Raw genomic sequence first — 26,415 nt, 5'->3', positions numbered from 1 at the left:
TAATAATAATAATAATAATTTTTTTTTTAAATGAACCTATATATTTTTAATATTAACTCTTTATTATAAAAAAGTTAATTTTTGAAATTCATAAAAATCGAACGTGTTCCGAAAGTCCACCTAGCGTTTGCAATTTTTAGAAATGTTTAAATTTTACTTTAAATCAAAATTATTTTGAAACTTTAATGATATGTGTAAAAATCTCATATGAAATGATTTGTCTCCGAATGCTTCCTAGATAGTGGGGTATTTAGGAAATTTTATTTCATTAAGTTTTTTCACACGAATTCTTAATTTACTTTAATAATGGGATTAATAAATAAGTATACTAGTAAATTAGACTCTTAAATATAAACAATCACACTTAAGTTCTACTTAGATGTTGAAGAGTTGGGGTAATCTCATTATATTTAAGAGCTCGATTTCATAATCACATTTCATCTTACATAACATTCATCAGCATATATAATTTAGCATGTTATCTTAGGTAATTATTTGTATTCTTCTGTCTTTAATTTTTATTTATTAATTGATGATAAAATGTTTTATATTAAAATAGGACAATACACTTTTTAAAAATTTTGTGAAATAAAATAAAAATAACATTTCGAAAGAAATAATTTTTCGTACTTTGCCTAGATGTTAGAGAATCACTATCAATTATTTTTTATAAAGATTGTTATTTCATTTTAAGGATTATCATATTAAATCTTAAGCGAAAAGAGTTGTTTTAAATTTTACTTAGATGTTGAAGAATTTTAAAATAATTCTTTAACTTAAAGATTTTTACAATATTCCTAGATAAAAAGCTTTAGCAAAATTTTTATTTTAAAAATGAAAGAGATTATTATTAAATTTAAGTCAAAACCATTTTTATCCAACACTGAAAATAGCGCATAATTAAATGGTACCAATTTATAGGCGTTGTGGGGCTGCTAATCTTTCCCCACACGTAATCGACTCCCGAGCCTAACCTAGTTTTTCGTAGATCAAAATTTATCTTTTTGATAAAATTTAAACTCATTTTTATAGTTTTGTTAAAAAGATAAACTTTTGGGTGGCCATTCATACCCTAAAAAAGATTGGTGGTGACTTCTCTTTTATTTCTCTCAATTTTAAAACCTTTTACGTCTGACGGTCCCAAAACCGTTATAACAATTAGAATTAATATATTTTTATTGAAAAAATATATATTAATATATATATTTATAAAAATTACTTAAAATATACAAAATAAAACAAGGAAAAATATTTTATTTTATCTTATTTTTAAAAAAGCTATGGATTTGCATTAAATATTTACAAAATGGAGATGAAGATAAATTTAAAATATTCATTAAATATGAGTACGAAAATAAATATAATATAAAAATTTACACATTGAGAATGCGTATAATATAAAAATCTACAAATTGAGAATGCTCAATTTGTCTGATACCCTACTCATTGACATTTCTATTCTAGATCAATCTCCAATCTCTATTGAAGTGTTTTTTTTTTTTTTCAAAATGCTTGCCCTCGGAATCACTTCTTACACAAATAATTAATTATCAAAAATAAAAATACAATTCTATAATCATTTCAAATTAACCATATTATTTAATGGAACTGATTTATTGTTACGGTTTTTTTAGCAATTATAACAACATTTATTAAATGAGCAACTCCAAGTCAATTTGTGTAAGCAAACGATGGCATTTATCAAGTTGATAGAGCCATCGGGAACTTCTACCATCAGCTTCTATATACGTTTCCTATAAGCTTAAGTAAACGAAATTACAAGATTTATTACCACAACTTTGAATAAAATCAGCAAATTAATCACAATAAAATTTATTTCTAAATAAAAATATATAAATCAAGAATATATGATTTTCTTATACCCTATCTTGAATTCTTCATATATTCAACAACGTGATAACAAAATCAAGTAACTTAGGAGAAAGATAGTAAAATGGTTTAGCGAAAGATAGACGTAATTACAAAATTTATTATCAAAGCATTTCGTAACAAAACGGCCAGGTAATTCAAGAGAAAAGGTAGTAAAATGATAGAAAAACAAAAACAAAATTAGAAGATTATAAACAACAAAAGAAAAAAAAATGTAAATCAACAATATATCTGTTTCGTGTCACCTACTTCATATATTCAATGAAGTCATAGCAAAATTAAGTAATCTAATAGAAAAGGTAGTAAAATCCTGTTAAAAATATTTTTAAAATATAAAAATAATATAAGTAAGTAAAGACTTAATAAAAAAAAGTCATATTAAGCTATAGAATAGTTTAAGGTAAGTTTCTAAAGATTAATAGCATGATTCTAAACTTAAAAAATCTAATCAAAAAGATTGTCTATCTAGGCAATCGATTACCATGCACATATGAGTTGATTATCTTATATTTTCAAATGGACGAGTTAGCTACTAATGGCATAGAATTGACTACTTTAACGCACAAAAGCTAAATATAGTGTATGTATATTAGTAATTTGACTACCAACTATTACGCTCCCCATAAGTATGAGTTGTACAAATAATAAAATAAAAGTATTTACCAAAAGTATCGTCTTTTAATTGAGCTTAGTTCACAACCGAAAGCCCATTTTCTATCTTAAAATTTTTTTGACAAAAAATGTTGTCTACAACAACAATTGATGATCAATAAGGAAGTACAGAGTAAAACTAAACACAACAATTAACCTCGAACAATTAAGCAATGAAGGCCAGACAATAACAATTCACAATCAAAAGTCATTAAAATCAAGAAAATTGGGCAAAATTTTTTAATCTTTGAAAGGAGGAAAAAATACACAGTAAATCAATTGTTTTGAGAAGTTATTTGGGTTAAGGAAAATTTTTTTATTAGGCAATCAACAAAGCAAATTTATTAGCAAGATCAGCAATTAACAACTAACCTCAAATAAGTAATTGATCCAATAAAGGGCTTCCAATACACAGAAGCAACCACAGTAGCAAGATTCTAGAATTCATCAGCAAGGGTTCTTCCTAAGTTTGATTATTTTTGGGAATTTCCTAGTAAAGGTGTTTTTTGGGTTTGATTCTTTTTCAAAATTTCTCAACAAGGGGGTTTTTTGGGTTTTTTTTTTTTAGGAATTTTTTGTTTTAAACAGAGTTAGAAAAGGGAAGATGAGGAGATGCTGATCGATTGGCACCATAGTGAATGGCAAATGGCATTGGATTCTATGATGAGATTTCATAATTCTTAAGCTTTTCATTTTTTGGGTTGTAGTTGAGTTTTGATTTAAAGATTTAGAGAGAGAAAAACTTAGAAAAGAGGTTGAACCAGAAATTCTAGTTTGAACCACAATGAAACTATGCTACTAGTAAAGGACAAAAACCAGTGGTGGTCATTGGCGATAAGATTAATAAAGAAAAAGGTTGATTTCTAAGTGTTTGTTCTTTGGTTAGAAAAAAAGAGAAAATAGAATTTACTTTAGAAGAAAAGCTGGAGAAAGCACAGTTTTTTGTTATTTTATCTATTCATTATATTGTAAAACAACGATTCACGCTTTTTTTTACGTTTGTAATCCACAGCCATAATAAAAGGCCTTATTTGAACAAATTAAAAAACATTACATCCTACATTGAATCAAATTAAAGTTAAAATCTTTAATTGAAAAATAATATAAACATTATATCCTTAACTGAGCATTTAGCCAAGGGTTACACAAACACGTGGACAAATTGAGATGGGGAAAAGGAAGCATGAGGACTATGTGCCAAATGATATGGACGTCAATGTGACACTAAAAAGGAACAAATGTGATGAAGAGAAGGTGAGATAGGACAATCATGATGAAACGGTGGTGATTAGCTTCCAGTCTTACCAAATACAATTAGAAGTCTAGCTTAGAATTGCCATGGGTCTAGAAACCCATGTGCAATTCATGATCTTTGGAATATTCTAAAAAAAAAAGTTTTCGAAGTGGGTTTCTTGTCAAAAATCATGTCCAATAAAAGAAAGATCGATAAGGTATGAAAAGCATGTCAATATAGTGGAATGCTTGTGGTTGCTGCAGTAGGAAAGAGTGGGGTTTTAACTATGATATTGTGGAATGAAGTTAATATGTTACTAAGATGTTATTCTAAGTATCACATTGATATGGGGGTTGTGGATGCCAATGGTAAAGAATGAAGGATTATGAGGTTTTATGGAAAATTGGCTACACAAGCTAGGCATAATGCATAAGATATATTGAAAAGATTGGGTCATCATTATTCTCAGGCGTGGCTTTGCATAGAGGATTTTAATGAGATTTTATGGAACAAGAAGAAAGTTTGGGGAGAAGTGAGACCAATAGCACAACTAAAAGAGTTTCGAAAAGTATTAGAAGATGTTAAGCTTCATGACTTAGATTACATAGGATACAATTTTACATGGTATAAGGGCAGAACAATGGAGAAGAGGATCCAAGAAAGGCTGGATCACGCCTTTAGGAATAAGGATTGGATGGATAGTTTCCTTGACTTTATACTATGGCACCTAACTTGCTCTACTTTGGACCGTTGTCTAATTTTAATCGACACAATAGGGGCTAAGCAAAATAAATGGAATCGGTCATCGAGGAAAAGAAAATACTTTGGAGCTGTATGGCTTATCGAACTAGATTGCATGGATCATGGTTAAAAAGTGGATTTATTAGGATTACATAGATTCGAGAAGTAAGTTGTGTGGGACCTGAGCTAAGCTTGATGATTGGTATGCAAACAAATTGGTATGCAAACAAATTCCAAGTTTGACAAAAATGTATACAAGAGCTACATGACCAACTGAAGGTGGCACAATAAAAGGCTATTGATGATGCTAATTTAAGCATAGAGAATGAGGTTAAAGTGCACCTTAACAATTTGCTTGAACAAGAATAAGTATTTTAGAAATAAAGATCCCAGGTTAATTGGTAGAAGGATGGGGATAAAAATACACGACTCTTCCTTGCACAAGCATCTCAACGTAGAAGAGTGAATAGATTGACTGGAGTAGAAGATAAGAATGAGGTTTGGCATGAAAGAGAACATAAAGTGGTTGAACAAGCAGTGAGATATTTAAAAAAAAATTTTTAGTCTCAAAGACCACCAGATCCAGCTAATATCTTAGGATTAATTATTTTTTGTGTCACAAATGCAATGAACGAATCTCTCCTGTCAAAGTTCACAACTAAGGAGATTCGAGAAATAGTCAAACAAATTCATCCTACCAAAGCTCCTAGACTCAACGGTATGCATAAATTATTTTACCATAAATTTTGACATATCATAGGACCTGAAATTATTAATTTCTATTTAGATTTTTTAAATGGAATTGGTAGCTTGGATAGTATCAATAAAACCCATATTGTCCTTATCCCCAAAACTAATAGTCCTAGGAAAATGACCTAGTACAGGCCACTTAGCCAGCGTAATATACTTTACAAAATTATTGCTAAAACTTTAGCTAATAGATTAAAATTGGTATTACCAACTTGTATTAGTGAAAACCAAAGTGCCTTTATCCTAGATAAGCTTATACTTGATAATGTCTTTATAGCATATGAGTTATTGCATACTATGTGTAGAGACTCATATATGTTCAATGTTATTATTTTTAGGATTATTTTTATTTTATTATATGTTATTATAGTATATTATATATTATTGTTATATATTATTATTATTATTATTATTATTATTAGTTAAAAAAAAAAAAAAAAAAGGAGGAAGAAGGAAATTGGTGATTCAATCTCGGATTCGTTGGAGCATGATTCTTGGTGATTCAATCATGGATCCGTTGGAGCGTGATTCTTGGTGATTCAATCTCAGATTTGGTGGGCATAATTCATGGAGAGAATCAAGCATATACAGCCGGCAATAAAGAGCAAAGAAGGAAAAATCAAAAAGGAAAGGGAAGAAAAAAGAAAAAAAGACAAGAGGCCAAAAAAAAGAGGTGAGGGGATTCCTGCAGCAGTAGGAGAATCCTCTTTGCTTCTTGGAAGGAATCGAATGCTAAAAATCTTCCTGGAAGTAGATTCTTCTTCAAAAACCCTTTTCTTTTAACTTCTGAGTTTGCCACGGAGAGCTTTGTTAAGCGCATAGTCATCTGAATACCTGGCATCGGACACTCGTTGAAGGCGAACTAGTATTGGTTCAACTTCTTTCTTCTGCAAATCCTCTTCATGATGTTCGAGACGATAAAATGAATCTGCCAGCTTGTCTCTGTCTTCATCACCAGGACGTTCTAATGTCTCCGCATCCTCAACAATCAAACCCAACCCAAAAAAAAGAAAAAAGACATAGGTGACTATGGCTGGAGTGCCGAAGAGAACATTCAGTAAGTTTAGATTCAGAGGCGTTAATTTGGATACCCTACTTGAAATATCCACTGGTAAACTCGCCAAGCTCTTCCCTGCTCGTGCTCGCAGAAGGTTCCAGAGGGGTATCAAGAGAAAGCCTAAGGCTTTAATTAAGGAACTCTGCTAGGCACAAAGGGAGGCCCCATCTGATGATAAGCCTGAACCAATCAGAACCCATATGCGCAATTTGATCACTGTACCTGAAATGATGGGAAGCATTATCATCATGTATAACAGCAAGACATTTAATCAGATGGAAGTGCAAAATTCTGAGCAAGGGCATATGATTGAAATACGTGGAGATGTGCTAGCCGCAGAAACAAGCCAGGGTGGAAGTCTGATTTGTGGAGGCGTAGCATTTGGGTTTTCTGACGCTCAAACCAGTTATAAAGAAGTAAAGGAAAGTGCAACCTCTATGCAGAAACTTTTGATGGCAGTAGTGCTTTGCATTGTCCTTAGGAGTGTAGAAGTAGCCGGAGGAATTAAAGCCAACAGTTTTGCAATCTTAACTGATGTAGCCCGTCTCTTGTCAGACGTTGCAGCATATGCAATCCCCTTGTTCTCCTTTTGGGCATTCGGAAGGCAAATCCACGTCAATCTTATGGACCCTTTAGGATTGAAATTCTTGGTGCCTTTGTTTCCATCCAGCTGATATGGCTTCCAGACGGCATTCTTGTTTATGAAGCCATAGCATGACACAGGTGATGTTCAAGGCTTTCTCATGTTCGTGGCTTCTGCATTTGGTTTACTGGTTAATGTCGCCGTGGCTCTCTTGTTGGGTCATAATCACGACCATGCTTTGAATGATCATGACCTCCATGACCACGGTCATAGTCATGACAGTGAACCACATAATTATGGACTAAGTATAACTTCCCACCATCAACATCAGCAGCAGTGCCATCACTGGCGCCTTTTTTCTCTGTATTTCTTGCTCCAGGGTGGCCCACTAGCCAAGGTTTCGAATGGGGAATTGTTGAAGCTAAAACAGAAGCTGGTTTTCCTGATTTTGGAAATGGGAATCATTTTCCATTCAGTGATAATAGGGGTGGAAAACTCTCATGGTGACAGCCAAGAAATGCTGCCTCGTTCTCCAGGAGGCGGTATGGCAACGGGATCTTCAAGATTGTTTCTCTTGTTTTATTTGGTTCTCCCATTCCTTGCTACTCTCGCCCTTTTAGCAGATCAATGCTTTCAGGATTGCTGTATAAACGCTGCAGGTAACTATGTGGTCATTAAGAAAATCGTCCAACCTACTTTTCAGGAGGTTACTGGACCCAAAGCTCTTCAGGACTATGAGCTCCTTGACCAGATCGGATATGCAAGACCAGGGTCTGCCTGGAAATTGTACTTGGCCAAGGCATGGACAGAACCCGTCTCCACCAGTATCCCACGGTTTGCGTTTGGATTCTGGACAAGAAGGTGTTTTCAGAGGCATGCGCGCATGCGGGCCTTTCCAAGGTGGTGGAGGATTCTTTCTTAGATTTGATACAATCAGATGCGGCTAGGCTTTTGAGGTTGAGGCATCCAGGAGTGATATACGTGGTCCTGGCTTTGGATGAAAATAAGAACGCGATGACGATGGTTACCGAACTATTGTTTGCGTCGGTGGCTAATGCCCCTGGGATGAGAATGTGGCCCTGGTTCCTAAAGACCTTGTAAAGATGGAAATGAATTTGAAGCATGGGTTGCTTCAGATTACAGAATCCTTGGATTTTCTTCATAACAATGCACATCTTATTCAGCTGACTATATCACTTGAGAATGTCCTGATTACATCAAGTGAAGTTTGGAAGCTTGGTGAGTTTGGTTTTGCTATTTCGACAGATCAGGTCTCTATTGATCTGGTTAACGTGCAGGCCTTCAATTATGCTGAATATGATATTGAAGATTCTGTCGTACCTCTTCAACCTTCCCCTCAAGGTCATTTCCACGAAGGTTGTTCTTCTAATTTTGATTTCTTCTTTCTTCTTATTTTTTGTTATTAGCTATGTAAAGATCTTGAAGCTTAAGAGTATTTGAAAAAATCTTTTCAAAAAAAATCTTCATAAAAAAGGTTTTCAAAATTAAAAAAAAATAATAGAAAAATATATAATTTTTTTTTTGAGGTTTTATTGTTTTATTTATGTAATAAAAATAATAATTCAAGTTTTGGATAATTTAAAATCGAAACTGGTATCATCATTGGATGAGCGTTGTGGAAATGCTACAATTTTCTCTAGGCGTAATCGATTTTCGAGTTTAACATTTGTTTTGCAGACTAACTTCAATCAGGTGGTCAATTACATCTAACTAACAAAGATTTGTGACAACTCCCTTTCATTTCAAGTCTAACGGTAAGTTCACGGATCTATACGTTATGATATTATGAAACAGAAAAAGAGAGATAAGAATGGTTAGGTCTCATTTAAATTGGATATGAGCAAAGCATATGACTAGGTGGAATGGTAGTGTCTTGATGCTATTAGGGGTAAATTAGGCTTTAGTAATAGATGAAAATCCCTGATTATGAGTTGTATTTCTTTGTCTCTTATAGGGTGGTTATAAACAGTTTTGTGAGTGACAATTTCTCTCTTCATATGTGGGAGACCCCCTTTCACCTTATTTGTTCCTAATATGTACAGAAAGATTGTCGGCATTTTATCCAGTCACCAAAGGGAAGGCCTATTACAAGAAGTCCGAGCTATTGCTCGAGGACAAAGAATCACTCACTTATTTTTTGTATATGACAACTTGCTTTTCTTTAAGCCAAAGCAAAGGAAATGCAATATAGTGAGAGACATGCCAAAGGTGTATGAAAAAGGTTTTGGGTAACATATCAATTATGATAAATTAAGATTGTTTTTCAGCTCAAATACAAGTGAAGATGCCATCAAAATGACAAAGAGTTTGCTTAGGATCCAATCCATTTCTAATCCGGAGAGGTATCTAGGGCTGCCTATGTTCATTGGCAAAAAGAAAAAAAGGGCTTTCATGGAGATTTTAGAGAAAATGAATAGGAAAATAAAACATTAGAGTCACATATGGCTATTAACTGGAGGAAAAGAAATGTTTATTAAAGCAGTTATATAATTTATGTTCGCATATGCTATGTCTTGTTTTTTGTTCCCAAAGAGCCTATACCATGAGAGCAACATGATTATTAATAGGTTTTTGTGGTAGCACTCCATGGGAAAAAAGGGGAGTCCATTGGATGAGTTGAAGAAAACTATGTACAAGGAAGGAAGAGGGTGGAATAGGCTTTAGAGACATGAGTTTGTACAACAAGGCCTTTATTACGAAACAAGGATGGAAACTTATGCAGAATCTTTTTTTGCTTGTTCACAAGGTGCTAAAAGCTAGGTATTTAATTTTCTTAATGCAGAATTAAGGAGAGCACCTTCATATACTTAGAAAAGAATTTGGTAAAGAATTGTTATCCTAAATCTTGGCTTAAGGTGGCGTGTGGGAAATGGGGAAAAAATCAGGATTTGGCATGATAAGTGGATCCCAACAGTGTGCAACTTTAATCACACTCCTCAAACAGACGGTATACCAGGCGATGGAATGGTGAAGGATTTGTTCCATGCAAATGGGGTATAATGGAACGATGGAAAGTTGGATAATATGTTCCATGAGGATACGGCAAAAAAGATTAGAGCTATCCCCATTAGCTTGAGTAGTCAACGGGATGTTTTGATTTGGCACTACACCAAAAATGGAGTTTACTCTATAAAGAATGGATATCATAGACTGGTCTCAAAATAAATGAATATAGGCCAAAGGGAAGAGGATAATGGAGGCATAAGCAATAGCGATATGAATCTGTTCTGGAAGTGGGTCTAGCTACTATCAATACCTAACAAGATTAGAATCTTTATATGGAATGATATATTGCTAGTATGTGGAACATTACAGAGGAAAAGAATTATAGAAAATGTGCGGTGTTCAAGATACAATGAGGAAAACGAGACAACAATGCATGCTTTAAGGGATTGTATATGTGCTAAGGAAAGTTGGAGGCTTGCATACCCAAATGAAGACTAACAAGATAGGCAGATAAGAGATGTCAGACAATGGCTGGCTTGAGCAACAAACGAACTAAATGAGGATGAGCTAGACAGATTTGCAATGATGTGCTAAGCATTATGAAGGGCTAGGAATGATGAACTCAAAAGTAATATAATCAGAACAGCCTAGGCCATGTTGATGTTTGTACACCAGTTCTTGCTAAAGTATAGTAGAGCTCAAAAAAAAAGAGAAGGCAAGAGTGGGAAGAATAGTAGATAAATGAAAGCACCTATGGAATGATGGTTGAAATTTAATTTTGATAAAGCCCTTGAAAAAAAAGAGAATAGAGCAAGAATTAGAGCTGTCACAAGAAACCATTTGGGCATGGTAAAAGGAGCTTTTTGTATGAGCCTAAATAGCATCAAAGACCTAGAAGTCATTGAAAGCATGGCGTTGGCCAAAGTAGCAAAGTTTGCAAAAAACTTGGGAATGCATAAGATAATCATAGAGGGTGATGCACTTATGGTAACTTCACAATTTAAACAAAACGTGAGACCAAATCTATCTCTAGTAGGAAACTTAGTGGAGGATACTAAAGTGGAGCTATCTAGGTTCACTGAGTGAAAAATCTCTCATGCAAACAAAGAAGCAAATGAGGTGACTCATAGGCTGTAAAAGATGGCCATAGTTAAAATGGAAAACCTTATTTGGTTGGATGGATTTCCTAATGAGGTTTATAATATTGTACTACAAGAGAGTTATATATTTGTTTAATGAAACTAAGTTTTATTAAAAAAAGAAAATCAAATTCAAACTTTGACCTCCTTTAATTGTTACTGGTTTCATAAGTAAAAAATAAAAGTAATTAAATATAAAAGAAATTTTATTTTTGATGAATTATAGATAAATACATATTTGATTTTTCAAATTATGAAACGTGTGTTCTACTTTTGTAAATTTAATTTTAAAATATATTAAATTAGAGTTATAGATAAATTATATTATATGTGATCCATATTCCGATTTAGTTATTTAATTTGTCCATTTTTTAGGCAATTAAGGTTTTACGTTTCTTAATTATTATTTGTAACATCTTTTCTCAAAAAAAAAAAAAAAAAAAGGAAAGTATGATTAAACACTAATTCCTATTGACCGAGTTAAATATTTGAAGCAATAACAATTTGGCGAGTGAAAGTAGTTGTACCCACTTAATTCTTTTTGATTCTTTGGATAATTATAATCCTTAAAGTTTTTAAATTTCACATATCTTTGTCATGTTATATTCGATTACTAATTTAAAATAAAAATAAAAGGAGATATGCATCAAATCCTCTAAATCTTGTTGGTCAAATTTTAAAATTTTAATGACAGATAATTTCTTTTTACTTATGGGTAATTTACAGATAATTTCTCTTTACTTATAGGCAATTTAAGTATTAAAAAAAAAAAAAAGTCTTTCAAACAAGCCTTAACGAACAGCTAGACAAGAAGACGGCAAGCTCCATATGGTGCCAAAGCTCTAAGTAAATGACACTACAAAAATCCAGCATCTTTCCGAGGGTGCTTCCTCAGTTTCATGTAAATCCAACAACAATAAGACAAATTTCAACCAGAACCACAGTTATGGGCCTGAGATAGGCTAAGGCCTAAGCACATTCATGGGAGAGCCCAACCGGTCAATCAATTTTTTTCTTCTTTAGTTTATACAAAATCAAATATATAACAATAGTCCTTTCATTCTAGTAGTATTCTGGGCTTAATGGCCCTAATTGAATAACATTAGGTACCCAAATTTTCTTCTTCTTTTTTTTTTTTTTTTTTTTTTTGTCTTTTAAACTTAAGGCCAAAATATTCAGTTTAGTGATATAAAAAAGTATGCTTCCTAAATTGTCAGGCAATTAGCCCTTGGAGAGCTTAGTTTGGTGTTAATTGCTCGACAGTTGAAACACTCTAGGATAATTTTTTATTTTTAAGAAAAAGAAAGGAAAAGAAAAAATAAAAGGGAAAAGCTATTTTTTATTTTCGCTCTTATTAATTTTTCATTCTTTGTTTTTTAAAATATACTTTCATAAAAAAGTTTATAAAAAAAGGAATGACAAGAACAACAATAAAAAGTGAAAATTTTTTTCATTTTTCTCTCCGTTAATGGCTACAAAAGAAATTTTCTATCCAAAACGGAAAAAAAACCTAGTAGTAAGATAGTCGAGAAACCTCATTTAAGTAGCAAAATATGATTAGCATCCCATGGGACCTGTAACATTTTAAATTTAAAAAAAAAAAAAGACAACACCCATGACATAACAAAAAAAAAAAAACAATAAAAATATAATCATAATATATGAAATATTAATTTTTTTAAAAAAATATTTTATAATACATTTTTTGTGATTTAAAATTGTTTTTATTATTTTTATATTAAAATAATCATAGATAAATTAAAAAGGAAAAAAAATTGATGAGAAATCCTCCACCCAGCACAACAGAGGTTTAAGTTTAGCGTTATATTAAATAGAATCTGAAAATAATTTTTTTATTTATGAAAAACTAAAATTTAATTTAAAAAATTTTTCCTTTTATTTTCTCTCTGTTAATGGCTACAAAAGAATTTTTCTATCCAAAATGGGAAAAAAATCTGGCAGTAAGATAACTGAGAAACCGCATTTTAGTGGCAAAATATGATCAACATCACAAGGGGTCTGTCACATTTCATGGAACTCAATATCTGCTCCTATCCAAGAAACCAAATTATTTTTCTGAGATTATTTTCAAATTCATAATGTTATTCAACAAAAAATATTCTATCATTCTGGAATTCATCCTAAATATTTCAACATAAATATTGTTTCTTTAGCTTATGCCAACACTTGAGGAATTTTGGCTAATGATCCTTTTATTTTCTCCTCCTCAAATGACAAGTCGACCATATTTCCCTGCAAATACTTCTCATATGATGTCAAGTCAAAATGGCCATGCCCACACATTGCCATCAGAATAACCTTTGGTTCCCCGGTCTCTCTACAGCGGAGAGCTTCCCTGATGGTGGCAGCTATTGCATGAGTTGGCTCAGGAGCTGGAATTATCCCCTCAGATCGAGCAAATTGTATTGCACCTGCAAACAAAAGTTGCATCTCATTGCTTCCTCTAACAGAAAATAATCTACTGATGATCCAAATTTTCAGGCGTTCCTTCTAGCACATACATATATGATTTATAATGATTTAAATGTCAGTTACTGGTTTAAGTTCAGATGAAAGAATTTCACCTTGAAAGCACTCAGTTTGGGGAATGGAAATTGCTTCCATGAATCCTAATTCGTAGACATGTGAGATTAATGGTGCCATACCATGGTAACGTAAGCCACCTACAGAACAGAAAATGTATCATTGAAAACAATGTAAGAATTATATGGATCGACCATTAAAAGATCTTTTTTTTTTTTTTTAATTTCCAGCCACTGTAGGATCTCAGTGCTAGTGATAGACAAATTACCAGCATGAATTGGGTCTGGAATGAAGTCATGCCCTAGTGTATGCATCTTCATCAATGGAGTCATCCCTGCTGTATCACCAAAGTCATATGCATAGACCCCTTTTGTTAATGAAGGACAAGCTGCAGGTTCAACTGCTCTAATAACAGGGTTGATTTTTCCACCAAGCTTTTCTCTTATAAATGGGAAACTAAGTCCTGCAAAATTGGACCCACCACCAGTACACCCTATGATCAAGTCAGGGGTTTCACCAATGGCCTCCATTTGCCCAAGGCACTCCTCCCCTATCACAGTTTGGTGTAGCAAAACATGGTTGAGAACACTCCCCAGGCAGTACTTTGTATCATCATTAGCAGCTGCAACCTCTACAGCTTCTGAAATAGCTATTCCTAAACTTCCTGGGCTGGATGGATCCGTTTGAAGGATTTTACGGCCTGCCTCGGTAATGTTAGATGGAGAAGGGTGAACCTTTGCACCCCATGTTTCCATCATCAATTTCCGATACGGTTTCTGATCATAAGAAGCACGAACTTGCCACACCTGTAGAAAATTTCAAATGAGAAAGCCCTTACCTTTACAACATGAATTCACATGAAAATCAACTGCAGAACTTATGCAACTTGTAGCACAAAGCCTCCAATGGGTAAAGACCAAACAAGACAGTAAGCATGTAAAAATTCAAAAAGTTTGGTATAAACCAGTTAATACTTGTATATTTAATAAATAGTAAGATTCATATGCATTAACCACTTTGATGTGACCAATTTGATATATAGGATTATTAATAGGATAGGATGATAATCATCCCATCTCATGTTTGATTTATATTTAAGGAGGGATAGGGATTGCAAGGAGGATTAGTATCCTCTTGGCATAGGATTATTCAATCCTCCCCAAATAGAGAGGACTATTTTTAATCTATGGGATTAAACTTATATGTCCAATTATACACTTAAAAATTTATCAATAATTTAAATTGTATAGATTTTGAGAAAGGATAATTTTGACAAATAAATAAATTGTCTTATCATAATCTTTGCATAAATCAAACACAAAATAGGATGATATTATTTAATCTAATCCTATTCATAATATTATATTATCTTGCCCTATCATAATCTCATGAAACAAACATGATCTAAATCTTGTTTGATTTTCTATAAGCAAAAAATTGAGTTCCACCAGCAATGTTAATGATTCTTACTTCACAGCCAAGACCATATAAGCTGCATGCAAAGGCTAGTGAACAACCCCATTGGCCAGCACCTGTTTCTGTCACAACATTCCTAATCCCTTGTTGTGCGTTATAGTGAACTTGTGGGACTGCAGTGTTTGGTTTGTGTGATCCAGCAGGGCTGACACCTTCATACTTGTAATAAATTCTTGCAGGTGTATCCAGAAGCTTCTCCAACCTCTTCGCTCTAAATTCAAATAATGATATTAGATTTCTCTAACAGCACAAATATCTTGGAAAAAAAATCATTTAGTTCTGACAACAGCTTACCTGATTAAAGGGGTTGGGCGCCAGAGTCTGTAAATGTCGATAACTTCTTCTGGAATATCTATGAACCTTTCATTGGTAGTCTCCTGCTTAATTAACTCATCAGGAAATAAAGGAGACAAATCTTCTGGTTTGACTGGTTCAAAAGTTTTGGGATGCAATGGAGGAGGTGGTTTTACAGATAGATCAGCAATCAGATTGTACCACTGATGAGGAATTTCTGTTGCTCTAGAATCAACATTTGTAGTTGACCTTGCTCTTACTCTATAACCATTTGAAAGCCTCACATGCATTTGTTTTCTCTTTAGTGGAAAACATCCAAACCATTTCTCTTCTCCTAAAGGTTTGAAGGTAGTTGAAAAGCATAAGGTCAAAGCAATATCAGAACACTATTAAGCATGAAATGGCAGTTATATTATAGAAATTATAAATCCAAAGACTGCAGTTTCATACTATATAGGGAACTGTGAAAGGATCCAACATAAAGAGCTTTGCAATCAACAATGAAACATGATATAACTGTGAAATTTAACTTAAAATCTTTTCCTTAGCAAATTTACACCATGCTTAACTCATATCTTAAGTAGCAAAAGCGTTATGAGATAGAAGAGGGCATTTCTTTTGGACACAGCTGCTCTTGCAAACAAGAGAACTGCATAAAAAAGGTTGCAGATATTGCAATTCCTATTATTACATCAAACTGGCCGACCAAATACCATATCCTTGTAGCTTATTTTGAGTTTACCACATAAAAAGTCGAGAGGGGGAAGCACATACCATTGGATTGTGGACATGGTTGTCTGCAGTTGAGAGTGCTTAATTGCCCAAGTTTTGAACAGTTTTCTATAATATGATATTAGTTCAAAATTCAAACATAGATCAACTTGGTATTGTGAATTAGAAAATTCCTAGAACAGGGCAACTATGGGTACAGAAACAACTGTCAGAAAAGGAAAAGGGGTGGACAACAAGAACAATAAAATAATTGTTCCAATCTTTGTTCTGTTGTCGGATGATCCAGATAATTAAACTTTTAAATTTGACAGGGCCATTTCATTCTAAAATATGATGTTGCTCCATCTAACAGTAGAGATTGAAAAAAAAAATCCACACATCTCTCTCATGCTCCTCTAGTTGCAAGATTACTTGTTTACTACCAAAAGTTCAACAGTGACAGCCACAAACAAGGTGGATACCTTGTATGTTATTTCTTTTGATAATTTTGCTGAAACCATGTTTTCATTTTGACGTTGAAACCCATATGATCCAGTGACAGAAAATAGAATGAACAAAGATGTTTAACAACTTGGGTTTTGTAACAAAGAGGTAAAGGAGATGTTACCTTTGGTGTAAATGACTGATGAAGCTGATATGGAAGGTGAGTTTGCACGGAAAAGTGATTGAGTTGCCATTTCTTACTTTTGGTTCTAGTTGTACTTCTGGAAACTGCAAAACTTCCGACTGCTAAGAACCCAGAGGGTAATTTTGTTTCAGCCACTGTTTTACTTCTCTCGTTGCTCAATTTTTTGTTGTTTGTTTTCCTTCTGTTCCGAAACTTTGTACAAGAAGACAAATGTTATTAAATTTGACAAGGCAACACCAATAATTAAATTTGATTAAATGGTCCAACTGCAACAGAAGTCAAAAAGCTCAGCTCCTAGGTTCAATTTTTTTTTTGTAATGTAGCTATTCATTTGGAGGTCAGAATGCTACAGCAGCCTAGGTTCAATGGTTTTTTATAATATAGCTTTTGATCAGATTGGATCTCGGTGAAATAAATTAATTTTTTATCTTTCTAGTTATAATGTTAGGGTTAATAAAATTGTTTACAGAAAAGCATATATTACAAAAATATTTTTCTTAATTATATAAACTAAAAATTACGTTCACTATCATTTTAAAAAAACCATAAAATAAATTTCTTACAAAAACTAATTTGTAATTAGTCAACAATTAGTGTTAACAAATTAAGTGCCGCCAAAACCCAAATTTGATAGACTTGGTTTGACAAAAAAAAATTTATAATTTAAACTTAAATTAATTTAATCTCAACTTAACTCGGTTTAAACTCAAAATGATCATGATTCAAATAATTTCAAATACTTATATGAAATTATTTAAAACTAAATTGAGTATAAAAATATTAATATAATTAAAAATAATGAATATAACATAAATTATTAATTTATTAAAATTTAATAAATTTAAATTATCTTTTCAATCTTTTTCTTTGATATTATTTCTCTTAAAAAAATTAAAAATCTTTTTCTTGTATATATTTCTACTCTAACAATATAATAAAAATTAAATTAATAAATAACAACTTTCAAAAACAAAAAAAAAAATCTTAAACTTCAAAAAAATAACAATAAGTCAATAAAATTAAATATAACACACGAGATCATCCAATTAAAATTAAAAAAAATCTCACCACTTCCCTATAAATTACAAACAAAACAAAATTTTAACTTTAATCCAAATTCTATAACACTCAAGAGGTTACAAAAATTAATAGATGCAACCAAAATTTATATGATATTACTCATAAGCAAAGTTAATTCTTTTTTTATGATAAAAATATTAATTATATATTTAACGTAACATAATTTCATATTATTAGTAAATGATTTTTAATGCATTTAAATTTGATATTTTAATTTTTATATAAATTAATTATATTTTTTTATTTTATAAGGTAACAAATTAAAACTAAATAACTTAATAAATTCAAAATTACTTAAAGAATAGTTTGAAGTCAAACTCAAATTATCAAGCAAAAACTAAAATGATTTAAAAAGATCGAAATAACTTAAAATCAAATTGACTCAAATTTAAAAGGATTTGAATCCAAAATGATTTGTTTGGATTGATCAACTCAAAATAATTCAAACTCAAAATGATTTAAACTCAAATAATTTAAATTTGAATTAATTCAAATTCTCCACCTAAATTGATACAACTCAAAATAATATAAACTTAAAATAATCCAAACTTAAAATAATTCCACTTTATCAAATTCAAAATAAATCAACCTAAAATAATGTAATTCAAACTTTATCAAGCCAACCTATTTGTCACCTATACCAACCATATTAATTTAAAACCAAAAGAGAGATTTAGCTTAACTTACACCACAAATACAAGTTTCAAATTTAAATTTCAAATAAACAACAACTAAAAATTTAAGAAATTATTTAATATACTATCAATGAAGTTTTTTAATTTAACAAGAGAATTAATATAGTGATATATATCATATTTCCTTTTTAAATTGATTTTTTTATTATTTTTTAAATATATCTTAAGAGATATTGTGGAATTAAAAATATTACATTGATAATATATTTAATAATTTTTCTAAAAATTTTCAGTTTTAAATGTTAAATAAATTAAACACAAAAACATAAAAACCTTTTAGGATAAATCAAGTCAGAAATTTTTTTAAAAAATGCCACATGAGAAAATGATTTTTAACAAACACATCACAAATTGAGCTAAAAATTACGAACTACACGAAGTTAACATAAAATCCAAGGATAACCGGATTGACAATTTGAAAAAATTATAAATAGTTAACACTTCACGATGATAATATCATTAAATCACAATTATATATAAACATGATCAATCATGACGTAAGGATTAAACATGATTTGATAGTTCTCAAAAGACAATATATATATATATATATAGAGAGAGAGAGAGAGAGAGAGAGAGAAAACTAATTTAGAGCGGAAAGAAAACAGAAAGGCATAATAGAACTAGAACATTAACATTTTCAATCAAGACTCAAAATACTAAAGCAAAAAGTTAATGGAAGTTAACAATGAGACTTGCTGGAGCTAAATTTTGAATCCGACACCAACTTTATTGAAGTTGAGATTGGGGATTTTTGAAGCGGTGTCACAAAGGAGGAAGAAGAGCAATTTTTGTTTTTGGGAGCACAATATCGGTTTAATTTTTTCTCTTTTTTTCTTACGTTTTTTTTACTTTTTAATATGTAATTTATTTTGGTCAAATGACAACACTGCCCATTATTTGTTTTAAATAATTAAATTAATATGGTTTTTTGGTAATTGCAATAAAATTCTTAACCTCGATCTACGAATCTATTTGGAATCAATCAGGAATTAAAGTTCGAGCCAACTTTATGTGTGAGCGTGTACTCTCGTATAAGTTTTATATTCATATGTCGAGAAAAACAAACAAAAAATAATTTCACATTTTTAATCCTACATATTTTATTTAAGAAAATTGTGTTGAGAGTAAGTCTTATGAGAGCTTGTGCTTTGTACAAATGAGCGAGTCTTGTCCTTCACAAGTAAGCAGATCTTAAGTTTATTGATAGGGTGATCTTTGAGAAATTTAATGTAATTAAACGAAGTAAGTTTATTAAGGGATTATTATGAATGCAGAGGAGGAGTTAGATGAACTCTGGTAGAGTTTATGGTTGATGGAAGAGGAAAAGGATGGTGTTGAAATCACCATGATCTGAGATGGCAATGATTCAAAACCAAGGGAGGCTTGGATGGTGAGAAGGTTACTGACCAATCGACCTTTTAATAAAGAAGCTTTGAAGTCTACCTTTAAGTTGATTTGAAGGATTGCTGAAGAAGTGGAAATAGCAGATCTGGAAGAAAATCTTTTCTTATTTAAATTCTCTTTAATAGTAGATAAGAGGAGGGTGTAGGAAGGATCCCAATGAAGCTTTGATAAACATCTAATATTATTTTGAAACTATGATGGAGGTATGAGACCGGATAAGTACAATTTTCCACATGCCTTCTTATGGATTAAGGTATATGGGCTTCCTCCAGGAATAAAGAACCAAGAAACGACAAGGAGTATTAGCAATAAGATAGGATTGTTGAAGTCAATCAAAGCAAGTCTTGAGAATGGCGGATGTCAGTCTTATTTTTTATAACTTATAAATTCGTAAAGTTATCGTTAGATATGATTTTTAAGAGTCGTTATTAATATTTTATGTTTATATGATTGAATTCATCTCATTTAAAAAAGAATCTTAATATTAATTTAAGTATCTTTAAATGATAGATTTTGACCTACGAAATCAAATTTTAAGTTCAAGAATACAATTACACGTGAAAAAAAATTATAACTCCCCTACAATACTCATCCAAATAATGGTACCAGTTTGATTTTAAATTATTCATGTCTTAACTATATTTATATTTTATAAAAATATTTAGTATTGAAAATTAATCCTAAAATTATCCAAATAGTTTGATAACAATTTAAGATAATTCCCTCATCTCAGGAGTACTAATAGAGACTAATGTCTCACCTTAAAGAGGCTCCGTCATCGAATTTATTAATATATTTTATTCAAAAAAATTAATAAAATCCTCCAATTATTTGATAGGATTTACTTTGAGACAGATCCCCCAATAATTTGGTGAAATTTTATTTGAAAATATTTATAAAAATTTTATTCTTTTGGGAAAGTTCATTAAATCTCCCAATAATTTGGTAAAACTTAATTTAGAAAGTAATCCTCTAATAGTTTGATGGGACAAAAATTATTTTTTATTTTTTTTGAAATTTATTTATGGAATTTCTTAATAGTTTTGTGGATTTTATAAAATTTAAATCCATGAAAAATCTCTAATAGTTTGGTAGAATTCATGAATTTATTAGAAAAAATGTTTTTTATTTTTATTGTTGTTTTTTAGAAAAAGAATTTTTATAAAATATTTTATAGATAAGAAATTGCTTAGTAAAAAAAAGCAAAATGAAATAAAAATGAAATAAAAGAACTTAAAATAAAAAATAAAAAAATAAAATTAGAAAATAAAAATAAAATGAAAAAAAAAAACCTGCAATTGAGTCGGGTTAAACCACTGGTGGAGCACGGATCTTATTTTGGTTATGTGCAAATCTGAGCTCTCCAAAACAATGTCGTTTTGTAACCCTATAAAAGCTAACTTCTTCTGTTTTTTTTTTCTCAAAAGCTGTCTTCTCTCTCTCTCTAGCCTAACTCCTCTTACTTTTTTCTAGAATCCTACTTAAAAACACCACCAGAAACTGGGTTTACTCATCGATTTCTAGAAAACTAGAAGAAAATTGGCCAAAAAACTCAACTTCCATTGAAAAATTTAATCGAAAAATTCAAAAATTCATTCCTAAACCCAGATTTTTGTAGATTTTTTCTAGATTTTTCAAAAAAATTCTAGAATGTCAACATTGAATCCAAAAATCCTAAAATCACAATTTTAACACTCTAAAACAAAAAGACCAAAAACTTTAAACTAAATTAGGAATCTATAAATCTAGCTTCTTGCAACCTAGAAACTTTCAAAACCTCAACACATAGTCCTTCATACCAAATCTACCCATGTCCTGTTATCTAGAATTTTGTTCAATTTATAGGCCTCCTTAGCAAAAATCTTAGGGATCAAACAAAACTAATTAGGTTTGAATCTTAGAATTGGATTATGCCCGAACATGATTTTAGGCTGGATCTTTGCTAATTTGTCCAAATTGAATTTGAAAATCCTTTGATTATGAATTAAAACCTTTGACTATGTAGATTGGATTCCTTTGATCCAGATTTTAGTTTCCTAGATCTGAAATCACAAATTGAAAAAAAAAAGAAAAATAATAATAAAAAAATATAATAATAATAATAATACATAATACAATGTAATAATAATATAATAGTAATATAATATACCATATAATAATAATAATAATAATAATAATAGTAATAATAATAATAATATCACCATATAATATAATATAATACACTATATTATGATAACAAAAATAATAACAGTAAGAGTAATAATTGACCCGATTGACCTCAGATACAAATAGATATCTACAGCTGCCCCTCTTTGCACATCTCTGTTAGACAGGGATGATGCAAAAACATAGACATCCACTTTGCCCCAATAGTCAAGTCAATAAGCAAAAATGATTGAGACTGAACCGTAAGTCAGAAAAATGATATAGATTGAGCTGAGATTGAAAGATCAAGATTGAATTGCAAGTCTGAAAAATGATCTGGCCTAAGTTGAGATCGAATGACCAAGATTGAACCATAAGTCTAGAAAACTAACCTGGACTAAGCCGAGGTCAAATGACCAGGATTAAACCACAAGTCTAGAAAATGATCTGGGCTTAGTCAAGATCAAGCGATTGGGATTGAACCATAAACCAGAAAGATGATTTGGACTGAGCTAAGATCGAGCGATCGAGATTAAACTACAAGTTTGGAAAACGATTTGGACTAAGCCAAGATCAAACAATCAAGATTGAACCATAAGTCTAAAATATAATCTGGATTGAGCTAAGATCGAGTGACCAAGAATAAACCACAAGTCAAGAAGATGATTTGGATTTAGTCGAGATAAAAAATGAGTGACAAGTAATAATGCAACAATGTAAATGCACATCCTATCTTGGATGCAAATGTAAACACCCTATATATAATACAGATATTACTAAATCACTGTCATGAAATTTCAATTATGGTAACAAAGTTCTCAAGATTTCACCACTCTTTCTTAGCTTCTTGGTATTAATAATCTCAAAATAAATTTTGTTTGCTAATCCAAGTGATTCTTCTAATCTAGTCATAATTTACCAGTTATGTCAACCAATCTATCATTGAATTCATCATTGGGTCACCTGTGTCACTTTATTTGCCCCCTTTTAAAGCATTTTCTCAAGCTTATTTCACTTATTTCATCTTGGATTTCTTTTAAAAGAATGGAAAACTCTTTACGAACATTGTCATTCATTTTTTTATCATCATTCAAATTAGTGATAGACATGATACATTTATTTGATTCATTCAAAGGATGTACATTTGGCAAAGAATAAGAAAAATGGGTTTTTATTATTAAAAAGAAATATGGTCAATAACAAATCAAAAGTGAACAAAGGCAAAATATTGTAACTATTCAAATAGGATATCAGCATCCAAAAATAATGATTATTCAAACAATTGTGAACTCTAATTCAGAATCCTTTATAAAAAAACACATTCCATCAATATCTTTGGTTTTTAAGCCCATCATTCTTATTCCTAGAACCTTCATATGAAGTTTTTTTTTCGAGTTTTCATTTTTACTTAAACTGTCCTTTTAGGTTTTCAGTTTAAGTATTCTTTTTTTCTTTTTTTTTGAACAACTCATTCTCATCTTTTTTTTTTCAGTTCTCTTTCCCTTTTATTCATTAGTGACATTTTGATCAAAATCATAAAAAGGAAAATCTACGTTAATTCAATTCATGATTATCCAATTCGAGTACTCACATTCAATCAAAATAGATTTTTAAGGAATGTAATGTAAGCTAGGGTGAGGGGTTATGAAAGAAATAGATAAAATAATTCCAAATTGTATTTGAAGGGTTATCAAACCAAGAATCACTTTTTCCATGTGAAGCACACTGGCATTTTGCCCATCAATTTCTCCTTTATTTTTTTTCTTTTTTTCATCATTTTCAAGAAAAATTTGAGCATGAAAAGGCTTTACCCTTGAAATCACTAAGGATAAACAAGCTTCTCAAACTTTACCTCAAATGTCAGGGTGATTCTTAGTTAGGGGTCCACAAAAAAATTTTTTAACATGCTCAAATAGGGTAGTAAAGGATAATTTTATTTTTTTTAAATCATAAAAAAATGGCTATTTCTCATTTCAAACATGAATACTTTCAATGGAGAACATTTATTGACCAAGAGCAGATTTGTGAATGAACAATTGCAAAAATCATGTATTATATCCCTTTTAAGACTCTTCACCAAATTTATCTTATTTTTATTCAGCAATCTCAATGAATCAATAATCTTCATCTATCAATCAAATCATCATTAATGATGTTTTGAAAATTGAATCTTGAATTATTATCATGATTGTCTGATTATTCATTATTTAGAATAAAAAATAAATATGAAAAAAAAGTATGAGAAGGTAAGAGTAAATAATGGTGATTCACACAAAAAAAGAATGTCATGAGAATGCATCAAATCTATCATTTTTTATTAAAATAATAAAAAATAAGATAAAATTTAAGTACATAAAAAAGATTCATATTCTTAAGAAATAATAAGATGATAAGCAGTTTCAATCAACTTTCCCGAAATCATAACCTTGGATAATTGGGCAATGGGGTACCATTCACATTAGGTGCCATATTTTCACTAGCATCGAAGCTTATCAACCCTTCTTTGACTAGACTTTGCACCTTATGTTTCAAAAGTATACAATTTTCAGTAGAATAGCCAGCTACCCCATAATGATAGTCACAATGAACAGTAAAATCATACCATTTGAGATATGGAGGTTTAAGTTATTTTATGGGAATGAGAGCAATCAAGTGGCTTTTGTAAAGCTCTTGGTATAGTTCTATGTAGCTTATGAGAATAGGATCAAATATAGGTTTCTCTTGATTTCGTGATTCTCATACACCACTTGTTAGGGTAGTTAGACGAATAGAGGACTTAATTATGGATAGAAAAGTCATGTGGTTGATTGATTTGGTGAAGTAGAAGCATAACTTACAATAGGATGATATGTGGGATAAATTGGTCGAAGGTAATTTCCAAATTACTAACCTTCAAAACTTATAGGTTAAATCTCACATTTTTTCTTAGGCATTCTTTTAGTAATTGAGGATTCTCTTTCTTTTAGTTTATCACTTTTGATTGCATTTCAATTATCACACTTGAAATCACCATATCAGTAAAATTTTTAGTCGTATTTCCTATTATCTTCTTATAATATGGCGACTTTAAAGTGCTTACAAATAACACCGTTATTTTTTTCTTCATTAGTGGTAGCTATACTTGAGTAATGACATTCCACTATATTTAGGCATACTCCTTGAAAGACTCTGATGCTTTCTTTTCCATACCTTGTAACGAGAGGCGATCAAAAGTCATATCTATGATGTGACAGTATTGGTTGATGAAGGATTAAGTCAAATCTTTTCACAATCTTATACAAGTCCTATCCAATTGAACATACCACCTTATAGCAAACCCAATTAAGTTGTCTTAGAATATAAACATGAGCAGTGTCTCATTATAGGAGTGTGTTGTCATCTTATGACAATACAATGTGACGTATGTAATGGGACACTTAGTATCGTTGTACTTTTTAAATTTTAGCACTTTAAATTTTGGAGGAACTACAACATTTGGGACCAAACGAAGGTTGGCAGCATTCATGGATCTATAAAAATCAATGCCTTCGCCAGCCTGTAATCTTTCTTCAATCATGCTCATTGTTTAATCAGTCTTAGAATTCTGAGAATACAACCGTCTATAACTTCACTTGTTTTTTTTATCTCATCTAGTTTGAGGATTTAGATGGACTTAATTACCTTTTCAGCAAAGACAAGATTACTATAACTTTAAACATTTCTTTAACTTGGTGCATAAGGCATTCTCGGGTTACTATAATTTGGGAACATGGTTTGTTGTGGTTGTAGATTTGGAATGGTTTGGGTTTGATGTAGATCGAACCTTTGAGGATAAAATAACACAATAACTTTATGCAAAATATCTTTTTCCACTGCCTTCCCTTTGTTTATCTTTTCTAAAGCTTCGAGAATTTTGCTTAGTTTCCTCTTAATTACCTCTTGAGCCTTTTTTAACCTTTCGAAATGGTTTACATTATCCTATTCCATTTTCTTGGCTTTAGCCTAAGTATTATATCAGTGTTGAGATATCCGCAAACTTTGATTTCTCATAATATGTAAATTTAGAATGATGTTTATAGAACCTTCAGATAATGCATGGGAATGAATGCAAAATGCAATAACAAGAATTTACCACAAAACCATTGTTATCAAGGAAAAAATTTATTGAATTAAAAGTCATTTTTAACCAAATCCAATATTACATCCATGAAAAGTCTAGAATTTACTAGGAAAAGAAATTCATAACTCATCGATACTAACTTTGCACTTCATTAAAAAATCTATCAATTTTTTACCATGTGCTCCCATTTATGGCACCCATGCCTTCCATTTTTCAGTCCTTTCTACCATATCCTTGGCTTTGTAAATAACCACAATGATTTAGTCAAGCAGAGACTTCAAATAGTTATGTTTCTTCACATAT

General features: G+C 31.1%; 1 protein-coding gene and 1 pseudogene across 1 annotated transcript; one reads left to right on the top strand and one right to left on the bottom strand.

The window, feature by feature from the left end:
* The first annotated feature begins 5,716 nt into the window (after nt 1–5,716).
* On the top strand, nt 5,717–8,395 carry LOC111313226 (uncharacterized; annotated as a pseudogene).
* A 4,676-nt stretch (nt 8,396–13,071) lies between these two features.
* Nucleotides 13,072–16,988, bottom strand: TSBTYPE2 (tryptophan synthase beta type 2). The gene is made up of 6 exons (XM_022914295.2): nt 16,666–16,988; nt 15,327–15,660; nt 15,027–15,243; nt 13,825–14,362; nt 13,598–13,696; nt 13,072–13,444 (listed from the first exon to the last, which is right to left on the bottom strand). Exons 1-6 carry the CDS (start codon nt 16,733–16,735, stop codon nt 13,188–13,190), a joined length of 1,515 nt encoding a protein of 504 aa, XP_022770030.1. The 5' UTR covers nt 16,736–16,988; the 3' UTR covers nt 13,072–13,187.
* Between the last annotated feature and the right edge of the window lie 9,427 nt (nt 16,989–26,415).

Source organism: Durio zibethinus, chromosome 23 (genome assembly GCF_047325235.1).
Source record: "Durio zibethinus cultivar Kanyao isolate XHJ-2024 chromosome 23, ASM4732523v1, whole genome shotgun sequence".
In the NCBI taxonomy this organism is placed as follows: domain Eukaryota; kingdom Viridiplantae; phylum Streptophyta; class Magnoliopsida; order Malvales; family Malvaceae; genus Durio; species Durio zibethinus.
This window is presented reverse-complemented; position numbering and strand designations above follow the sequence as displayed.